Source organism: Aethalodelphis obliquidens, unplaced genomic scaffold (genome assembly GCF_003676395.1).
Source record: "Aethalodelphis obliquidens isolate GAN/ISIS:26980383/991018 unplaced genomic scaffold, ASM367639v1 scaffold79, whole genome shotgun sequence".
Lineage (NCBI taxonomy): Eukaryota > Metazoa > Chordata > Mammalia > Artiodactyla > Delphinidae > Aethalodelphis > Aethalodelphis obliquidens.
The window spans coordinates 1599743-1620354 of NW_020838023.1; the positions used below are offsets into that span (position 1 = coordinate 1599743).

The 20612-nt window shown below is 34.4% G+C and overlaps 1 protein-coding gene across 3 annotated transcripts in view; it reads right to left on the bottom strand.

Moving 5' to 3' along the window:
- CSMD3 (CUB and Sushi multiple domains 3) overlaps positions 1-20612 on the bottom strand; it is a 1084122-nt gene that overhangs the window by 773925 nt on the left and 289585 nt on the right. For all 3 annotated transcript variants that reach the window (XM_027092553.1, XM_027092552.1, XM_027092550.1), the window contains exon 5: positions 14088-14295. In XM_027092553.1, the coding sequence (XP_026948354.1) occupies positions 14088-14295 (208 nt within the window). The remainder of the gene's footprint in view (positions 1-14087; positions 14296-20612) is intronic.

A 20612-nucleotide genomic window follows, 5' to 3' on the forward strand; every position in this document is an offset into this window, starting at 1 on the left:
ACACACACACACACACACACACACACACACACACACACACACACACATATACATGCAATGGAATATTACTCAGCCATAAAAAGGAATGAAATAATACCATTTGCAGCAACATGGATGAACCTAGAGATTATCATACTAAGTGAAATAAGTCAGAAAAGGCAAATATCATAAGATATCACTTATAAGTGCAATCTAAAAAAATATAATACAATGAACTTATTTACAAAACAGAAACAGACTCACAAACATAGAAAACAATCTTATGGTTACCAACGGGGAAGGGATAAATTACGAGTCTGAGATAAGAGTTACACACTACTATATATAAAACAGATAAAAAACGAGGACTTACTGTATAGTACAGGGAACTATATTCAAAATCTTGTAATAACCTATAATGGAAAAGAATCTGAAAAAGAATATATATGTATATATATACACAAATATATATACACATGTATATATCTGAATCACTTTGCTGTACACCTGAAACTAATACAACATTGCAAATAAACTATACTTCAATTAAAAAAATTTAAGTACCTATTATTTTCAAACATAGGAGATACTGAATATTATTAAAATTATCATTCTTATGGAGAATAGTACAAATATGTCTAAAGTCTCCATACCTTCCTTTATTATACCCTTTGTAATTTGACTGTGCAGCTTCTCCCAAGAGTCTGCCATCTGCCTTCTCTTGAATTGAAAAATCCATATCAGTTTGTAAGATTCATTGTCTCTACTGTTCTGTGCTTCATCCAGGAAACAAAACAAAACAAAGCAAAACAAAAAAGAAAAAAAGAAAATATCTATATTTTCTAATCACTATGACTGTTGAGTATATTTAAAGTATGTTAAATAAAGTTATGTTGAACAGAAAATGAGTGTTCAGCAAAAAGATTACAGTCATTGAAGAAGAGAGGGGCACTGCATAATATGATTTATAAACAAAGTCTTTCACTGCTCAATCAGAAGTGAGTTTAAAATAGGTTTTAACATTTAACTTTTATGTTGTAGTTTGTATGTAAGTAATTCTATATGAGTTTACTAATTATAACTTTGGAATCTATGCTATAAAAGCAATTTTGGTATAAAAATTTGCCTGTAAGAGTTTTTGAGGGTCACAACACCATTTTCTGTATAAGTGGATTTAATCAAGTTAGGCATAGGCTAGTTTTATGGAAATTATTATGTTAAAGGAGGAAAGAACTATGGAAGGTAACTTACAAAAGCAATGGTAAGTCAGGAATTACAGTTCCACTTTAACTAGAATGAAATCACTAAGAAAAATATACTGTTAAAATGAACAAATACGATATATTTCAAAGTTCATAAAATAATCTAAGATATTTGTGTATTACAAACATACCAATACATAAAAACCTATATAACATTAAAACTTTATATACCATATTATACAGATTTCTAGACTCTTAATTAGCATTTACCTTTTTTTGCAAGCTCTCAAGAATAAATGGTTTATACTAACTTACAGCTAAAATTCATGGATTAAAAAACAGTGTGCTTCAACACTGTGAAAATGACTATACTACCCAAAGCAATCTATAGATTCAATGCAATCCCTATCAAACTACCAATGGCATTTTTCACAGAACTAGAACAAAAAATTTCACAATTCGTATAGAAACACAAAAGACCCCGAATAGCCAAAGCAATATCGAGAAAGAAAACTGGAGCTGGAGGAATCAGGCTCCTGGACTTCAGACTATACTGCAAAGCTACAGTAATCAAGACAGTATGGTACTGGCACAAAAACAGAAATACAGATCAATGGAATGGATAGAAAGCCCAGAAATAGACCCATGCACATATGGTCACCTTATCTTTGATAAAGGAGGCAAGAATATAAAATGGAGAAAAGACAGCCTCTTTAATAAATGGTGCTGGGAAAACTGGACAGCTACATGTAAAAGAAGGAAATTAGAACACTCCCTAACACCATACACAAAAATAAACTCAAAATGGATTAAAGACCTAAATGTAAGGCCAGACACTATCAAACTCTTAGAGGAAAACATAGGCAGAACACTCTATGATATAAATCACAGCAAGATCCTTTTTGACCCACCTCCTAGAATAACGGAAATGAAAACAAAAATAAACAAATGGGACCTAATTAAACCTAAAAGCTTTTGCACAGCAAAGGAAAACATAAACAAGATGAAAAGACAACCCTCAGAATGGGAGAAAATATTTGCAAACGAAGCAACTGACAAAGGATTAATCTCCAAAATTTACAAGCAGCTCATGCAGCTCAATACCAAAAAAACAAACAACCCAATCCAAACATGGGCAGAAGACCTAAATAGAAATTTCTCCAGAGAATATATACAGATGGTCAACAAACACATTAAAGGATGCTCAACATCACTAATCATTAGAGAAATGCAACTCAAAACTACAATGAGGCATCACCTCATGCCAGTCAGAATGGCCATCATCAAAAAGTCTAAAAACAATAAATGGTGGAGAGGGTATGGAGAAAAGGGAACCCTCTTGCACTGTTGGTGGGAATGTAAATTCATACAGCCACTATGGAGAACAGTATGGAGGTTCCTTAGAAAACTAAAAATAGAACTACCATACGACCCAGCAATCCCACTACTGGGCATTTACACTGAGAAAACCATAATTCAAAAAGAGACATGTACCACAATGTTCATTGCAGCACTATTTACAATAGCCAGGACATGGAAGCAACCTAAGTGACCATCAACAGATGAATGGATAAAGAAGATATGGCACATATATACAATGGACTATTACTCAGCCATAAAAGAAACAAAATTGAGTTATGAGCAGTGAGGTGGCTGGACCTAGAGTATGTCATACAGAGTGAAGTAAGTCAGAAAGAGAAAAATACTGTATGCCAACACATATATATGGAATCTAAAAAAACAAAACAAAACAAAAAAATGGTTCTGAAGAACCTCGGGGCAGGACAGGAATAAAGATGCAGACATATAAAATGTACTTGAGGATATGGGGAGGGGGAAGGGTAAGCTGGGACGAAGTGAGAGAGTGGCATGGACATATATACACTACCAAATGTAAAATAGATAGTTAGTGGGAAGCAGCTGCATAGCACAGGGAGATCAGCTCAGTGCTTTGTGACCACCTAGAGGGGTGGGATAGGGAGGGTGGGAGGGAGATGCAAGAGAGAGGAGATGTGGGGATATATGTATATGTATAGCTGATTCACTGTGTTATAAAGCAGAAATTAACACACCACTGTAAAGCAAATATACTCCAATAAAGATGTTAAAAAAAAAAAAAATCCAACCCAGAAAAAACAAAAGAAACAAACCAAAAAAAAGTGTGCTTAGAAGAGGCAAACTCCATTGGAAATCACTTCTTTCCCTCTCCAGGCCATGCTCTACCAATACCTTCAATCTCCTCCATTGTCCTAATGTAGTTTGACCTAATGTAGCAGTAATGTTGGTGCCTGCCTCATTGTACTTATATTGTTGCTAAGTAGTTTTGTAGAAATATTGAAGTGCATCAATTATTGCCACTAAAAACTCATGTTTTAAAATCTCAACTGGATTCAAAACACTGCCCAACAATCCTTCGATTTCCTTAGTTGTTTGTTTTTCCATTCTCCAAAGAAGATATTTCAAATAATCCCACTCTCCTTAAATATCCTAATTTATCACCTCCCCTCAGTTTCAGGAGATGACCTTGAATCTTTCGTCAGGGAAAAAATAGAAATCACAGAAAGAATGTATCTCAATTTCTGGTCACTACAGTCATAAACTTTAATGCAGACACACCTGTTCTTTCACACTTTTCTCCTTTCTAAATGGAGTGGTGTCCCTGACTAAGGCTAACGTACAAGTTAATAAATTGCAGAAAAATGAATCAAATGAATATGACAAGCACTAGAGTTTCTGATGAAATTAAAAAAAAAATACACAGATGAAGGGAGTAAGCAAGAAGAACAGTGGAGTTTCAGAGTTGTAGTGGCTCTAAGTAATACTTATCTAGGTAATACTATAGGGAATACTTTATTAGAGAGGAGACAAAAAGAGCAAGGAATTATGAAAAGGGCATATTGGGACTTCCTTATGAATAATAGTGACAAACAAGTGGTGTTTGATTTTTATGGATTAAATTAGATGATAAAATTAGTCATGTATTTCACATACTAGAGCTTTGGTTTAACCTTAGAGATCTGTACAGTTTTCCAGTCTTTATGAAAGATCACACAAGATTAAAAAAAAAGTGGAATCAGACATGACATCTTTTTCCCTTTGATGTTGAAACATATTTTTGATGAGTGCATTCCTTAATTAAAATATTATGTATAAGTAAATGAGTTTCTTAAATTTAAAAACAGAAGTAGTATTCGTTTACTTCTGCACTTGCATTAAAAATGCAATTTATTGGGCTTCCCTGGTGGCACAGTGGTTGAGAGTCCGCCTGCCAATGCAGGGGACGCGGGTTCGTGCCCCGGTCCGGGAAGATCCCACATGCCGCGGCGCGGCTGGGCCCGTGAGCCATGGCCGCTGAGCCTGTGCATCCGGAGCCTATGCTCCACAACGGGAGAGGCCACAACAGTGAGAGGCCCGCGTACCGCAAAAAAAAAAAAAAAAAAAATGCAATTTGTTTAATTAAGATGGAACAATGAATGCAAGGTCTGTTTCTTAAAGGTATAAAAACATCACTAATAATAATTAGTGTACACACTAATAATTAGAAGGATAACTTCAAATTTGTCATAAATAATTATATATAATATATATACATGAAATTTGTATTTTTTTATTTTTTATATATATAATTGGTTTTACATCAAACAATGATGTTTTATCTCACATCTAACTAACTTTTTTCAACCTAAGAAGTCAGAGAGGAAATATTTTGCATTTACATGGAAGTGGTCTGGTTAGAAACCTTTCAAAATGCTTCTCTCAGTAGTGAGCTGTTATTTGTGTTAATTCTGGTTTTATCTATTATGTAATTCTTTTTTTAATGGATGAGCAAGCCTTACATACATTCTTAACGCTTCTTGCTGCACTGTCAAACAGGTTGTCCTTAAGGCAGAAAAAATATATTTAATTGTACATGGTACATGGTAAATTAACCATACTCGGGATTCTCAGATATCTACAAGAATTTCTAACTCTTTGAAGCAAACTTATATTTAAGTATCAACCCAATATATAATGTCAACTTCAGGCTATATTTAAAAACATTAATCCATACTGTGGTATTTATATGTCAAAGTTTCAGGTTTTCAAAATGTTTTGCTGATATACATACATAGTTTTAAGAAAACCCTGGCTGTATGCCTAAGGAGTACTTTTGTAAAAAAGTACACTGCAGCAAGCATTAGGAGATCTTAATTTTCATCTTGAATTTTCAACAGACACAATGAGCCTCAAGATTCATTTCCCTCAAAGGGGAACACTGAGCAGTCGGATCCTTAAAATTCCTCTGGCTCTCATCATTTTATGACTACTCTGTTTGTCTAAAGAGAGGCAACCATGGATAAAGAAAATGTAGCATATACCTATAAAGAAATAATATTCAGCCTTAGAAAAGAAGGAAATCCTGCCATATTCAACAACATGGATGAACCTTGAGAACATTACGCTAAGTGAAATAAGCCAGCCACAGAAGGACAAATACTTCATGATTACACTTACATGAGATAGCTAAAACAGTTAAACTCATAGAAACAGAAAGCGTAATGGTATTTGCCAGTGGATGGACGAAGGGGAAATGGGGAGTTGCTATTTAAAGTTTCAGTTATACAAGATGGATAAGCTCTAGAGATCTGCTGTAACAATATTGTGCCTATAGCTAACAACAATGTATTGTACACTTAAAATTTTGTTACGAAGGTAGATCTCATGTTAAGTGCTCTCATCACAACAACAAGAAGGTTAATTCAAAATTATGGAATCGTAATAGATATTTAACCAAATTACTGTTATGCATAAGCAATAATATGCATGAACCATAGCTTCATTGCATGTTTTAGTCTAATAACTGTCAGAAATAAGGTAGTAAACAGGAACACCTGTTTGATAGGATTAGTATCTACAATATTTACTTTGTAGAATGAATATTATAGCCAGTTACCTCTAATTAATTTATCTTATTTAGTTGGACAATTGTTGATTCACTAGCACAGTCTTTGTGCTATCCATTACATAAATTCATACCATATACATATGTGTATGCATCATAGAATTAGTTTAATTAGCTTGATATATCATGTTAATTAGACCTTCAGCTTTTTGAGTACTAAGAAATATTTCAGCTCTTGTGGGATAGCTTAGAGGACAGTTATATGACAGAGTTGCAATACTGATAAAACCAAACCTACTGCTTTATTTGCTATAGCAATGGACTGGAATCATCTAGTTTCAGAGTTACTAATTTCATGCCTATAGAATGTAAATGAATACATTTGTGTGGGAGCTCAGAAATCCACACTTTAAGAAATGCTACAGGCAATTCTGATGTAGATATTACAAGAACACCATTTGAGAAATACTGCTAAATTTGGAACTATTAGCATATATAATAATATATATATTCCATATATATGAATGATAATATACCACATATATGTATATCTGATTTATGTATTTGTATATAACATATACGTACCTATCTGTATCAATACATATCAATACGGACCCCCACATAGTTGTATTATATGTAAAATACCAATGAATATATATTTTCTCTGGAGGGACTGCATCAGTAAAAACAATGTGGAAGTTTTTTAGTTATATCCTAATATTTCTCCTTTTCTTTCATTAACAGGTTTTTAGCTGAGCAAAGGCCACCTAGAAGAAGAGTCATACTTCCTTGTGTCTCTTTCAGCCAAGTGGCCATGTAAGAAAATTTTGGCCAATGAGTACAAGCAGAAATAGTAGAAAATGCAGGGTAGCAACTAGAACCTTGTTTAAGAGACAGTTGAATGATGAATACCCTTTGGCCCTTCCCTTCCCCTTTCCTTCTTCCTACTGTCTAGACTGTAAACTAAATGGATGTAGTCTGGACATGATATGATCTTTGGAATGAAGGCCACCTACAAATAGAATAGTAATATAAAAGGATCCTGAGTATTTGATATCAGGGGTTTCCACAACTGTCTTGTACACCTACGTCCAGGCTTTAAATTTAAAAAACAAAACAAAAACTTGCATCTCATTCAAGCCTGTTGGTGTTTTTTTACTTTAATTTTCTTTTACAGTTGAACCTAATCCAAACTAATGCATATGGCTTTCTTAAATCAAGTGTAATCACTGGGTAAAAGAGGTAAAAACAGATGGTCAACTGATGTCCTTTTTATAAAGGGCAAAAATCATTTATTCATTTCACGAATATATTCGAAATACCTAAGGTGTACAATGTAAAGTTCTAGATATTATGTATAACTTGAGATCCAAGCTGTCCTTAAGATTCTGTTATTTTTGTAACAATATGTATACAACTAGAAACAAAGTACGACAACCAATAATCATGAACATCAGGAGAACTGCAAGTTCTTAAGATCACCGAAGCCATGGAGATTTATGCAAATTACAAAGTAGAGTGAACAGAAAAAAAAAAAAAAAGAGAGAGAGAGAGAGAGAGAAAAACAGACAAACGTTGGACAAATGCGGGAACACACAGAAAGGATAAAGAAAGAAAATCCACTCAAAAAGATTCTGGAAGATACAGTCAGTAAGGAATAAGAAAGGGTAAAAGACAGGACTTCATAGTAACAAGGGAGATGGATGTTCTTGAGGAAATGATCATTCAAATGTTGCAAATAAATCAAGTAAGATAAGTATTAAAGTAGGAATTCAGATATCATTGGTCATTTTGGAAAAGGCAGTTCTAAAGAAATGATGGGACAAACCAAGTTACATCTAGTTAAAGAGTGATTAATCAGGGAGCAAAAATTGATGGTGTAGAAGAGAATTAAAATTGTGGGCATAACACTCCTCAGTGAGAAAGGATAGGTTCTAGTGTACACATGGAGGAACTAGCTTTCAATGGGAGTTAGCCTATGATGGAAAAATTTATCAGCTCAAATCTAAATATTAGGTAGTTAGCATTATTTAAACTACCTAATAAATATAAATAAATGTGCATATATAGTTTAAATAAAATACACTATATACTTTCTTTTATTCTTAATTTGAATACAATTAATTTAAACAGGTCTTCCTATGTTATATGATCTGAGTATGTTTTTGCTAATATTCTGATTTTGATAACTGTGTTAATTCCCTTGATTTTATCCAATACTCCATTTTTTTAGATACTGTAGAGATTTTTAACTATAGGAGAGTAGGAATAACTATGCCAAATAATTATTCCTACCTCAATCTCTGTCAGAATTATGTTACATATTACCAGTTTCTGGGGGGAACATGCTCTGTGGAAATTCTGCTGAAGCCTCAACCTTATACCTTACAAAATGAACTCATTTCCCTTCTGTTTAAAATATATTAATGGGTCTTCCTGATCTTTCTATTATTGTTCACATGTGTACTGTCATCCAACCTGAAAAATTACAATTATTATACAATTCTTTATTACTGTCTGTGATAATAACTCATTCCTTGTGGTCTTTGATTGCAAGCCTTTGGTCTTTTATTTCTATGTACAGGGCTTCCAAATTGGTTAAATTCCTTATAACCTCTGCCATGGAATCATCCCTCACTTGACCTTTTAATCTTCATTTTCATGGTCTACCTCACTCTCTAGTTACTGCTGCTTTTTCCTCCTTCCTTCCTTTCACAAACAGATTTTTAAAAGGAAAGATTAGTTTCACTATCTCCACTTCTTCACTTTATTACAGCAAGTCTCCCCACTCTCTCCATCACCAATTTTTTGCACTTTAGCAGATCATTCCCACCAGTGTGAACACAGGGTTTTACCTATCCCAGTTTAACAAACAAACCAAAAATTAAAAAAAAAAAAAAAACCCTCTTGACTCTACTTCTTCCTTCAGCAATTGCCCTATTTCTTTGTTCACCTTTGGTTACAAATGTCCCTGAAAGGCTTATGTATACTAATGGCCTACAATTTTTACTTTCCAATTCTCTCTTAAAACCACTCCAGTAAGACTGTCACCGACAAAACTCCTTTCATCACAGTAATCAATAACCTCCATATTACTAAATCCAATGATCAATTTCAGAGTTCATCTTACTGGCTTATCATCAGTATTTGACATAGTTCATCAGTTCCTTCTCCTTGATATACTTTCATTTGGCTTTTAGGAAACCACACTCTTGGTTTTCCTCCTATCTTATTAATTATCCTTTTGAAACTCTTACCAGTTCCTCCTAGCTTTGTTGTGTTTTTAGTGTTGGAGTGTCCAGGATTCAGTTCTTAGTCTTTTTCTCTCTCTCTTTTTTTTTAATTTAATAATCACTTCCCCTTCTAGACTTCCAAATTTAGATCTTTATCCCACAACTTTAATTCTGCACTAAGACTTGTATAGCCAACTGCCTCCTTGAAATCTTCATCAGAATGTTTATTAGCCATCTCAAACTGCACATGTCCAAAATTAAGCTCTGGAGCATCTCTCCAAAAATGTTTCATCAACAGCCTTCTCAATATTAATTAATGGCTATTTCATGTCCTCAGTTCTTCAGGCCAAAAGCCTTAGAGCTGTCCTTGCTCCTTCTTTTCCTTGAGCTTCACCATCAGTTAGGAAATTCTCTTAACTTTATCTTGAAAACCTAACAATTTCTCATCACCTCCACTGTTATTTCCTCATCCTAATAATTATAACATCTTACCTAGATTACTGCAAGTAATATCCATTTTTCTACCTTTCCTCTCTATAGTTTCTTCCACAGAGTGATTCTTTAAAAACTAAGACCAGGGCTTCCCTGGCCGCGCAGTGGTTGAGGGTCCACCTGCCGATGCAGGGGACATGGGTTCGTGCCCCGGTCCGGGAAGATCCCACATGCCGCAGAGCGGCTGGGCCTGTGAGCCATGGCCACTGAGCCTGAGCGTCTGGAGCCTGTGCTCCACAATGGGAGAGGCCAAAACAGTGAGAGGCCCGTGTACCACAAAAAATAATAATAATAATAATTAAAAATAAAATAAAATAAAAAAATACTAAGTCCAATCACTTTAATGACTTCATATTTCACCTAAAAGCCAAATATAGGTCTTTATCTGGGCTCCATTAATTCTCTTTTGCTTCTACTATTTTCACCCATGTCAATACTTTTGTAGTCACAATCACCTCCTAGATGTTCCTTAAACACAATGAGGCACACTCAAGATTATATATTTTGTTCTAGACATCATTTCTGCCTGGAATGCTCATTGTTTAGCTATCTTACTTGTGTCCAGACTTTGCTCAAATCTCAACTTATCAATTAAGTAACCTACACACCCATCACCCTACTACTGCTCTCCTGACCTCTCTTACCCTACTCCACCTGTTCTTTCTTATCACTCTCTGAACAGAGTGTGTTATTACTTTATTTATATTGATTGCTTTTTAGAGCCTTTTTCCCGTCATAGGGCATAAGTTCTACAGGAGCAAGCCTCTCTGCCACTTTCGTCACTGATGCATTTAGGACAATAGCTGCCATGTAGTAGGTATCTAATAACTAATTGCTGAATGAACACTGAATGAATAGAATTCTAGTAACAACCCGAAAAGATTAAGTTTGGAAACAATTTTAAAGGGTATCTAATCTAACTCTCCATCCAATGCTTTGTAAATAAGGCAGCACCTAGTTACTTTCTACCTCCTTGACCCTGCCATAGCACTTAAGCAGATAATGCCAAACAATATTAGAGTTGAGAGAAGCCTTAGATATTACAGACAAAGAACCTGAGATCTAGGGAGGTGACATAACTTACCCAGTTTCATCTATCCACAAAGAGTCAAAGCTAAAACTAGAACTCGAGCTTCTTTATGCTATGTTATTTTTCATTTCACTGCAATGGAATTAGCTAATATTCAACAGGCCTCATAAAATTCTGCCATCCAGTAATGACTGAGTAGATCTTCCATCCCTGTTGGATCATGCAACGGTGCTGCTGACTGTCGTTTAATAAACAAGAACTTAATGAGTTAGCATATATAGCTTATAAGAGAGGCACTGGCTAACTTAATATTCTCCGTGCAGCACAATTACTGGGCTGATTTATTCCCTGTTGCCAAAGTCAAAGGCAGGTTACAGTAAGCCCTGCTTCACTGCCTGAACTTCCAGAACAGAATAAAATGCATAGTGGCCAGTGGCAAGTTCCCAGTTCCTCAATGAAGGGCCTGTAATCAAGGAATCGTCTGTAATTTTAATCAAAATAATGTAAATGGGTCCCCTGTTCTCATTTATCTTTTCAGTTCTATTAAGGATTGAAAATATTATATGAGCAATGCATACTCATAAGAAAGAACCAATGTAATGCCACCTGAAATAAAATGTCTCATTCTGATGACTATATGTTTAAAAAGATATGAGAACATTAAAAAATGTAAAGGGATTAGAGGGCCAGGATTAGATTTAAAGTTTTAATTATTCACAGATCATTTTATACATCAATTTTGTAACTAATACAATTAAAAGGAATGTTGTTTTATTACATTTAAGTGACTACAGACAATATTATTTACTGACACTGTATCTTTCAATTGCCATTTATAAAAATATAACATAGTTTTGGTATTTGTATCATTTTCTTGAAAAGTGCCAAATGACCTTGGTGTTTATATTTTACAACAAGGAATTTAACAAGTCTATCTAAATATTCATGGTAACATTAATTTAAAAGGACAGTAAAACAATTAATTTCTTGCTATTTTCTTCCTGAGGAAGGGGGAAATAAATAAAGTGGTCCAGTGTCATTTAATGAGAAAATGGAGAGAAAAGAAATTTATAGATCTGATACTATTATTGAATAAGCTGTATTTATTCCAGAAACTTGGAAACATACGAAGGGTGTTCATTTAGATGATAAACAAATTATTACTAAGAATGCTTAATCTGAAAAGAGAAAGTAACTATTATGAACATAAATGGGTATGTTATGATCCCTAAAGTAAATGTGTTAGATTTGGTTTCTAGAATGCAGTGGTAACAAAGGAACAGGTGCCAAGAAACAGTGTTTTCTAATTTCCTTCTAGTAATCAAATATGTTGCAAGTTTAAAATTTTTCATTTTTAATGGGATCTCTTCTACACCAAGAGATAAAATTATTGAAAAATCCAAGGCATTATCATCTACCTTGATATGACTCAAATATGTAACACTGTAGAAGTAGCAATTTATGAAACAATAGTTTTTGAATTCTCTAACATTTTTAAACCAGGATTCTGCTGAGTTTCATTGTACCCAGGCACAAAATTATCATGGGAAGAGTTAAAGTTATATAAACTTGGGTATCGAGGGACTGAAAGATAGAGGAAAACACAAACAAACAAAAAAACAAAGTTGGTAGAGCTAAGTGTGTTATTTTCATCTTACCTAAAAAGGTATGACTAAGCTGATAGAAACACGGTACTTTTGCTGACGTCTAGCCAACTATGAATGTATTAAAACACATACACACACACACACACAAACACACACATTTACCTAATGTCCTTTCAACAGCAATCTGCAATGTTGTCTTATTCTTTCTTCTTCACATTTGTCTTGCCTGTGTGACAGCTTATTCCCCTAGATTTCCTCCTGTCTCTCTGTCTTAGTCTCCTTTGCTGGATCATCCTCCTAAGCCTGGGCCTTATATGCTGTTGATGCTCCAACTCAATCCTAGTGCCCTCTTATCTTCTCATTCCATCCTGTCTCTGTCTAGCCAATGTTATTGATGCCTTTTGGTTCTATTACCATCAATATCAACTACACTATCAGTGATGCTTCTCCTCACAGCTCCTGAATCATATAGATAGATATTGTTGTCTATTAGATGGCTTTAACAGCATGTCTCAAAGAGACTTCAAACTAAATATATGTAAAACATCTCTCAATAACCATAGCATTCCCATCCCAAATGTGACCTTCCTTCAACATTTTCCAATTCAGTGAGTATCTCTCCTGCCTTTACCAATTTACGCAAGCCAGAAATGATGTTTTATTTGAACACCACCTTCTTTATCACTCTTCAATTCACTACAGAGGTCTTTATCATTATACCTCCTAAAAATCTCTCAACTCATTCTACTTCTTTATCTCCATCAGTACCATCTTAATACAAGCTGCCATGATTTTTTTTCTTGGATTACAGCAAACATCTCTTAAGAAATTTTCTTACAGCTAATCGAGCCCCACTTCAAATCAATCTCTATACTTCAGCAAGAATCATCATTTGAAAACACAAACCTCTTCATGTAATTGCTTTTGATAAAAATCCTTTAATAAGTTCCTGCTATTCTTATTAAATATTTTACCTGGTTTAAAAGGCCCTTTTAGTCTAGAGTTTACCTATGTCTTCATTTCACTAATCCCACCATTCTTCAATTACTAAGTCTACATTACACTTCAATGATATCAGTGCATTTAAATTTTTAAAACAGCATAAAGAAATATTTTCTTTTTACAAATACTATATCCTAAAAGTATGTTCTGAAAACTCTAATTTTCATGAGACCATGCCTTGGGTCTCTAAAGAAACAGACCACATTCACCCAGATCACAGTGTTTAATTTTTGCCTTCAGATAACAGGATACATAAAAGAGCTATCTACAAAAACAAAGGCAAATTACTTCCAAGACTATTCAATTAATCTGAAAGGAACCAGATTATGAACCAGAGTATGAACTGGCACACTAAGGAACACAATTGTAGGAACAACTCTTATTTCCTTATACAAGTTTTGATAAAAATCACATTATTTTTCATTGATTGAGTGATAAAGAAATACTGATGGAAAGCTTCATCTTTCAAAATTCCATTCTATATGTTAGTACCCAATCTCCAAAATCTTCCTCAGCTCTGACAGCTACGCCTTACAATTTTCCTGTAACTGTTAGTTCTTTTAAATATTTAATCCTTTAAAGGCCCACATACAGTTTTTCTCTGATTCCCAACTGGCCTCAGGCAATGACATCAAAGCTAGATTGATAGAAACTACTTACCATATTGTAGGTGGCTCAGAACCTTCTATTTCTAAGTAATCATACTTTTCTTCCATTTGGAAATCAGTAAATATGAGTGAAATTGTGTCCCCAGGCTCTGCTACAATGGTCCAAGTGCAATCAGCATTATTATGATACTCATTAGGAAAACTAGGGCTTGATATGACGCCACTAGATCCTCTCATTGTTCCTCCACATGCATCTTCAGCTGTTGAAAACAAAGATGAGATGTTCAGATATAAATCATTAAGAGAAATGCGATTAAATCAACTCTGTTAACATTATTGGATAAAAATAACAGGACAAATGTTGTGATACCAAGTGCATATTATAATAATAGAGATTAAATGAGAAGTTCATGAAAAATTTAAGCACATATATAAATACAAATGCTATCTTGACTATTTTATAACCATTGATTGAAACAGCAATGAAAGTAAGTAAAAATCTATACTCCAATTAGATCTCAGGATAACAGAATTAAGATTTCCTTTTCATTGATTAGGTGATGAAGCAAGTAAAACAAATGAAACATCATTCTTAAGGTCTATAATAGGAAATCTTTAGTCACTTTGTGCATGTTCATGGTAGGTCTGAGCTTTGTTTTTATTTCCTTAATGTAGGTATATACCAAATAAATGATGTAAGAGAGAATATAATATAGTTTCTGTCATTGGCATTTTTCAAAAGCTACTGAAAACATTTGTGGAAATGCAGTTTAAATAGAATACATCATCACATATCTACAAAACTTTAATTAGAAAGAAATAATATAGTAACTTCAATAATATATTCAGTAACATATCTTTAGTAACACATTCCTATGACTCTATCAAACAATGTAAACATATTTTGCTAGGTATTCATACGATTATGTATACACAACATTATAAATGCAATGGCATCAATGCTAGGTTAAATAGAAACTATCTACTTATGATATTGTAGGTGGCTCAGAACCTTCTATTTCTAAGTAATCATACTTTTCTTCCATTTGGAAAGTTTCTACTAATTTTACATTTGGACCTGTGGTTCTCATTTCCCAAATAAGGGTCATAGATTATCCATGAGTCTACTTTTGGCCAATGTTGTATGTAACCCCAACAGAGGGATTACATGACCACCTGTGTTTAGTGTTAAAACATAAGATAAAGCTCCTTGCTTTATAAAGAAACTGAAGCTATAAAATTTGTCTTGTCATAACACTGTTTAGGCCAGTCAATAGGCTACTAGATTATTTGTGCAATCAAATTTCTCAAGATTTATGCTGTTATCTTGAGCTACTCAGGGAATTCCTTCCATTCAAATCAAATGTCTGAGGAAATATCTAGCTCTATAAAGACCAATTATTATTTGATGTAATAGTTAACAATCTGTAACTTTAATAAATAGAGATGGCAGCATCCTGTTTAACTCCACAATGGGCATGGAATGGCAACATGCTTTGGTACTGGGAACAACTTTCTTACCATATTGTATGCATTAAATAACATTAGCTTCTTTCTGTCCCACTCTTTACCCACCTAGCTCCATAATTCATAAATTGAAAGCATAAATAATATTGTTCTTAAAAGATACTTAATTTTCATCATACACTACTGTGTATATGATATTTATGTTCATGATGCCCTCTCTATTTTTTTAAGTCTGTTGAGTAATTAGAATGAACTAGTAGTGGTCCAGTCTAGACTATGAGATATATTACTACAATTTTCTCGTCAGAACATACAATGCCTTCCCTCAATACCTTAACTTTAACCTCTGGTGAAAATGTCCTGCTGCCCCCAATCCCCAACCACAAATTATTTCTACTTTTTGTCTTCTCAGTACTAACACCAACGCTGAGTACTGCTTCAGAAATAAAATGTTACATTATTATATATTTGTAGTGTAGCTGGCATACAACATATTCAAACCAGCTCTGTGAGCTATTTACTTCCCTGTCTCTAGATAAAATCTCAGGCAGAAACATTTCAGTTCACACTCAGATTAAGAAAAAATTCCTCCACTTTTTTTAATTCAAAAATATCAATTTATCAATTAATTTGTCTAGTCCTGGATACTCACAAAAAATTGTGACTTCATTTAGGTTAAGGTTCTTTGCTCCACTGGGCTTGTGGCAGATGGGGCAGAGGTGAGGCAGTGAAGTGGGCTCTTCTTCCCTGTTTCCCCTCCTAGAATTTCTTTTCATCCACCCCTGCTCACTGAGCTCTCTATGATTCATCCTAGATTTGGAAGTAGAAAGGATCAGGGGAGATGAATCTTATTTGCTTGGCACTGATTTGGTACTGGTTTCCAAGGGCTTTGGCAGATGATTAAAGAAAGATGGTTCATTTTGTTCATGAACCTTTTCATGGGACCCTCAGAAGTAACCCAATCAGTTCCCTTGTTGTGGGTGAATGTGTTTCTCTAGCTGGCTGCTTATTTTCTCCCTCATACCATGGGTATAGAATGGTATCCTTCCACCCTCTTTCCAACTATGTCTCCTTATCCTTCTAGGTGGGCCTCTTGGGCAGGATCTAGGACAATTCCAGGCCAGAACTCCCTCACAAAAGTCCTGCATATGGTTAAGAAAACATGCCCCATTTATTTATCCTCTGTGGACATGCAATTTCTTCCCAAATGTAGCCTTCTGGGTTTACAACAGCAGACATTTAAATATTTCAGCCATGGTCTTAATGATAATACACTGTGTCCCCCAAGCTCCAGGGCAAACAAATCAATTTCTCTGCATGGTCTCCTTTAAGAAGTAATCTAGGCTCACAAAAGAGAGAAATCACCCCAAACTCCTGACACATGAGATGGAGAGCAACTAACAGCATAGTTCACTCCAGGGAAAGTCTTCAACCCAAAAGCATGACTGACTTGCAGTTGAAAACAAGGATGGGAACTGAGATCTTCCAGCATTCAAACCAATGCTCTTGCCAATTCCTGTATCAAGTTCTTTGTTCAGCACTCCTGTTTGATCTCTTTATTACTACAGAGACTATCATAGAATCAGTATCTGACAAAATTGTGAAATAAATAAAGTTTGCTTTTAGTACACGTTAGATATACAACATTTTGGCTAGGTAATCTACCTGAATGCTAGAACCTTTGTATTGCAATTCAGACTGGATTTACTATAATATTTATAAAAAAACAATACATTTTCTGTAATCATAGACTCTTATAGTAAAATGTATTATCTAAATTAAAATTTTTACTTTATACCAGAGTTAGAACAAGTGAAAGGCAGAATTAGGACAAACCATGAAACCCTTAAATCTAGTGCTGTGCTCTCTCTGCTAAGTAATATTGCGTGGTCTCTGGGCAAAGTGAGTTGGTACAAATCCTGTCAATGATAGAACTTTTATTCTTTCAGCATCACTCTGTCCTGGCCACCAGGCTTGCCCGTTTGATTAGTGTTGTCTGTAGTATCTTCTGTCCCACATGTCACAGAAAGGGCAGGGTTCACAGGCTATTAAATAGAACCATTTTTTAACATACTCAAGATACACATGGGGTCATGTTGGTTACTTGTATACACTTTCTGTGAATTTTGAAGTTTATTAATTTGGTTATCTATTCAAAAAAATATTCATTGAGATCTACTAAGTACCAGGAGGAACTGCGTTAGTCTCTCATGCTACAGTGGTGATCAAAAGTCAGCACAATACCTGCCCTCATTAAGCATCCTGTCTAGAAGAGAGTAAGGCTCTAAACAAATGACAAGATAAACATATAAAATTACATTTCTGTCAGGTACTTTGCAGAAGAAGCATTTAGTACCGACATTGTATGTTTGGGGCTTTGCAGTAGTTAGAGAATTCAGAAACAAGGATTCTTTGAGGAAGCAATGATGGACTAGAAACCTGAAGGGTGAATAGTTAATGAGGAAAAGGAAAATTGTTCTGAGTAGGTACACTTATGCTTTCACCAGAGGAAATGGGTATTCTCCAAAATTTTCCAAACTGAAAGAAAATCTGTGTGCAACTGCCAAGTGGTACCAAATGAGGTGGAAAGGCAACTAGGTGCTAGACCTTGCAGGATCTTTCTGACAAAACTATTCAGAGCAGTGGAAAGTTACTGATGGGTTTTCAGCAAAGAGATGACATGATTGGTTTTGAGTTTTGAAAACATTCTGGCTGCTCTATGAAGAGGAGAGGGAAAGAAGATAATGGAGGATACAGATTAGGGGGCTGAATCAAGAATCCAAGCAATTTTTGGCATGCTTTATTGTTTCCTAAAGATAAACCACCTCTCGTTTATTCAGTAGTTTAGCATATTATTATCTCAATATCTTCAAAAGATTAATTTGGTCTTTGTAGGCACTTTGGAATAAATAGTATCACTGCACAATAAATCAGAATAATTCTCTTAGGCCCATTTTTAAGAACAGTATTTTTTCACCTAAAGAGTAAAGCAACGTGATTAAATATCTTACACTTCTCTTGAGGTTAACTAGAAGTTATGATTGCTTCAAAATGTAGTTATTTAACATACAGGGAATATAAAAAAGGTTGGTAGTTTCTCTACTCTTGTCCTAAAATCTGTATAGGTTGTAAGATTTTAGGTGTGCTTTTTTTTTTTTAATGCAATACATAGGCTGAATGATGGCAAGTTGCATGTTAAGAAGTTTGAAGACTCAGTCTGTTGTAAAACATGAAGGAAACAACCAGTTCAGCCAATAGAATCAATGAAGGCAATGTAGTCTTTTGAGAATAAGAATTTTTTAAAACGTGATCATTTGATTTGGGATTTATTCCAATCACCTGGAGGAAATACTAACAACTCCCTCTTAAATTCTTAGTGTACTCAAATCTACTGATAAAAAAATATAGCTATTAAATTTAAAATATTAAACCTAATTTTGTTTATAATATTATAAATCTATCATCGAATACTCCTATTTCTACACTTTAAAATAACTAAATTTATACAAACTTGATAAACAATGCCCTTTAATCTCTTACAACGTATAGAGCAGGGAAAAAAGTGACAAAATAAAATCAAAATTATTTGTACTTGTTTATCCCATTTGTAAAATTTATCCCATTTGTTTATCTTTGTTTTTATTTCCATTACTCTGGAAGACAGATCAAAAAATATATTGCTTTGATTTATGTCAGAGAGTGTTCTGCCTATGCTTCCCTCTGAGAGTTTTATAGTGTCCAAGCTCACATTTAAGTCTTTAATCCATTTTGAGTTTTTCTGTACGGTGTTAAAGAATGTTCTAATTTCATTTTTTTTACATGCAGCTGTCCAGTTTTCCCAGCACTTTACTGAAGAGACTGTCTTTCCTCCATTGTATACTCTTGCCTCCGTTGTCATAGATCAATTGACCATAGGTGCATGGGTTTATTTCTGGGATTTCTATCTTGTTCCATTGCTCTGTATTTCTATTTTTGTGCCAGTACCATACTGTTTTGATGACTATAACTTTGTAGTATAGTCTGAAGTCAGGGATCATGATTCCTCCAGCTTCGTTTTTCTTTCTCAAGACTGCTTTGGTATTCGGGGTCTTTTGTGTCTCCATACAAATTTTAAGGTATTTTGTTCTAGTTCTGCAAAAAATTCCATTGGTAATTTGATAGGGATTGCATTGAATCTGTTGATTGCCTTGGACAGTATAGTCATTTTGACAATATTGATTCTTCCAATCCAAGAACACAATATATCTTTCCATCTGTTTGTGCTGTCTTCGATTCCTTTCATCAGCATCTTATAGTTTACATAGTACAGGTCTTTTGTCTCCTTAGGCAGGTTTATTCTTAGGTATTTTATTCTTTTTGGTGCAATGGTAAATGGTATTGTGTCTTGAATTTCTCTTTCTGATATTTCATTGTTAGTGTATAGAAATGCAACAGATTTCTGTGTATTAATTTTGTATCCTGCAATTTTACCGAACCTCATTAATGAGCTCTAGTAGTTCTCTGGTAGCGTCTTCAGGATTTTTTATGTATTGTATCATGTCACCTCCAAACAATGGCAGCTTAACTTCTTTTCCAATTTGTATTCCTTTTATTTCTTTTTCTTCTCTGACTGCCATAGCTAGGACTTCCAAAACTATGTTGAATAAAAGTGGCAAGAGTTGACATCCTTGTCTTAGAGGACATCCTGATCTTAGAGGAAATGCTTTCAGCTTTTCACCACTGAGTATGATGTTAGCTATAGGTCTGTCATATATGGCCTTTATTATATTGAGGTATGTTCCCTTTATGCCCACTTTGTGGAGAGTTTTTATTATAAATGGGTGTTGAATTTTGTCCAAAGCTTTTTCTGCATCTATTGAGATGATAATATGGTTTTTATTCTTCAATTTGTTGATGTGGTGTATCAATCTGTTGGTGTGTTGTTTGATCTGTGGATATTGAAAATTCTTTGCATCACTGGGATAAATCCCACTTGATTATGTTGTATGATCCTTCTAATATATTGTTGGATTCATATTGCTAGTATTTTGTTGAGGGTTTTGTGTCTATATTCATCAGTGATATTGGCCTGTAATTTATCTTTGTCTGGTTTTGGTATCAGGGTGATGGT